At 47.6% G+C, this 2,624-nt stretch overlaps 1 protein-coding gene across 2 annotated transcripts in view; it reads left to right on the top strand.

The window, feature by feature from the left end:
• The window catches only part of LOC112550110, a 14,716-nt gene that overhangs the window by 2,019 nt on the left and 10,073 nt on the right, over positions 1–2,624 (top strand). For both annotated transcript variants that reach the window (XM_025202838.1, XM_025202839.1), the window contains exon 2: positions 2,448–2,618. In XM_025202838.1, the coding sequence (XP_025058623.1) occupies positions 2,448–2,618 (171 nt within the window). The remainder of the gene's footprint in view (positions 1–2,447; positions 2,619–2,624) is intronic.

Here is a 2,624-nt window from a genome sequence, read left to right as displayed (position 1 = left end):
TTATTATATATATATTTTTAAAGAGCTGATGTTGGGGCTGGGCGGGGCAGCCATGGTGGGTGCTAGGAGAGTGGGTGGGGGATGAGGACTCATGGCAGAGCGCCCCCATGCAGCATGGGGCAGTTGGGGGTAGCAGGGATTGCCCCCCCACCTGGCAGCAGCTGGTGAGTGCAGGGCTTTTTTTTAAAAAAAGAGCTGGGATGCTGGACCTGGGCAGAGCAGCCACTGATGGGGCTGGGAAAGTGGGGGGTGGGGCCTGTTTGATTTGGAGATTCGGCTGATTTGGCGGTAGCTAAATCTCCAAATCAGCTTCGGCTAAATTGATTCACTGTCCCCTGAACTGGCCAAATCTGAATCTGAAGCGAACACTAGCTGCTTCACACAGGCCTATTTTCTTATGCTATCTTACCCTGCTATAAGTAGTATCTTTCAGCAGGGTAATTAACTACGATTAAACACATATGTAGATGCTGACCATGGATATAAATTGTGCCCAGTCAGCTCAGCCAGCAGGGGACCAGACTCCTGCCTAGCCATATGGCTGTGCACATTCAGCACCCTAGTGCCCCAGCTAGCCCCTCTGCCACCCAACGCTGCCACCTGGAGACCAGGACAGTAATGTCCCTTGCTCTGCCCTGGCTCAAATTGCTGCTGTCCCAGGTGCATGTGTAGATGCTGTGCGAAGGAGTAGTTTCGTCTGGGTCAAACTGTTCTGAAGTTTATTGCTTCAAATTAATTGAACACGTAGATGCACCCATATAGTAGTACAGAGAGCTAATTGCTCCCCTTTAACATCTTCTGAACTAATTTTGCAGTCATTACCATGGTCAGAAATGTCCATAAGAAGCCTTTTAGAACAAAGCCAGCGCAACTAACCAGAGCCTGTAATTTGATCCTCAATTTTGGTGGTTAATTCAAAGTACTACTTCTTCCACAAGTTCAAGTCTGACCCCCAGATTTGTGTTCTTTGGGATATATCTTACAGTGCATTTCAGGGGTGACCATGAAGACCCCGGGTCCCTTCAGCCCTCACTTTGTGGGCAATCACCCTTTCAGTCACTTGCCACACCTTGATGTCTTCTACTTTTATATGAGGGAAGCTGCCCCTGGGCTTCCTAAATTGCTATCTCAAATGACCATCAGGTGCCACAGTCACTGCCTTATGGGCTAATTGCATGGCTCCATTCCACCCCTGTACCATGCCCCATACCTCACAGATGGCATCCTCATTGATGTTCTCTTCCACTTAATCCCTCCTATGGGCTCCTGGACCCTTGCTGACCCCATACCCTCAGCCCCTCAATCTGGGCTCTGGGCCCCTCCCTTGGTTCCTCCCTAGATCTTCAGACTGCTTTAAGCATTACCCTCCATGTTGATCTTTTTGAGCTGGAGCCATTCTGCTGAGGTGGTGTGCTCTCAGGCTGTTACTGCTGGCTCATCTCAGGGCCTGGGCTTATATCCTACCTAAACCCAGCCTCCCTCCAGGGTCTGATGACTCCATAATCAACCCTGGCTGCATCTGCAGGCTACCTCAGCACTAGCCTGCCTGCTTCTCAAAGTGGAAGGAGCACCATCCCTCCTGCTACACTCTACAAAGTGCTCAGTACTCCCAGCTCCCACTGATACCAAATGACAAGATGTTCAGTGGGCACATCTAAATGTGAAATTAATGCGACACAATAAACTCTGGTGCATATCATAACAGAGTTTATTGCTTCTGGGTGCCACATTATTTGTGCACCTGGCACTGCAGCAGGTTGAGCTGGGTTGGAGCATCCCTGGCTGGCAGGGGGCCCAGGGGATCAGCCTACCAGCCTGGAGCTGCTCTGACCTGGCTCAACATGCTGCAGAGGGGTGGCTGGGGCATGAGGGTGCTTTAGTGCAGGGCTAGCTGGCAGGCAGCCTCTATACTGAAGCACCCTTGTGCCCCAGCCAGCCCCATCAGCATCTACATGTATGTTGCTACACAGTAAATAATGCTGCCGTAAGATAGTACTTGTATTTACAAGTACTAACCTACAGCCATGTTTATTAGTTTACTGAGACCTAATAGGACTGCACATGTAGATGTGGAGACTTTACTGTGGAGCTAGTTAGGCAGCTCCACAGTAAACAGCTCATGTAGACTTGCCCAGTACATACTAGGAGGCATAAAGTAGCATCCAGTAGGCACTCATCCCTCTAGAACTGGGTTCTCAATTATGGCTGTAGGATTGGTAAAGTTCAAATATGGTTTGACCAAAACAAAACAAAACAAAACAGAACAAAACACACCCCTAAACCTAAAGGAACAAAACTAAAAAAGCAAGCAAGCAAGCAAGCAACCAGACCCACCCCCCGCAAAATTAAGAACTAAAAATCAACCAGGACAGGCTGCAGATTATTTATGAGCTGAGTCCAAATTTCTGGATCCTTTTACATAATAACCACCTAAATATTTTTAACAGGTGAAACTTACTTTTATTGTCAAGAAAAAGGAAATCTTACACTTTCATGTAGTAAATCAGCTGCAAATGACAGTAAGAAAAGAGTCTGGTATGTAGCTGAAAATTCTCTGGAAACATTCTGTTTAATCAACTGTTCTTCTGAGATCACAGCTGAATATAGTTCAGAAGATACACGAC

This window comes from Alligator sinensis, unplaced genomic scaffold (assembly GCF_000455745.1).
Source record: "Alligator sinensis unplaced genomic scaffold, ASM45574v1 scaffold1018_1, whole genome shotgun sequence".
Taxonomy (NCBI): domain Eukaryota; kingdom Metazoa; phylum Chordata; order Crocodylia; family Alligatoridae; genus Alligator; species Alligator sinensis.
This window is presented reverse-complemented; position numbering and strand designations above follow the sequence as displayed.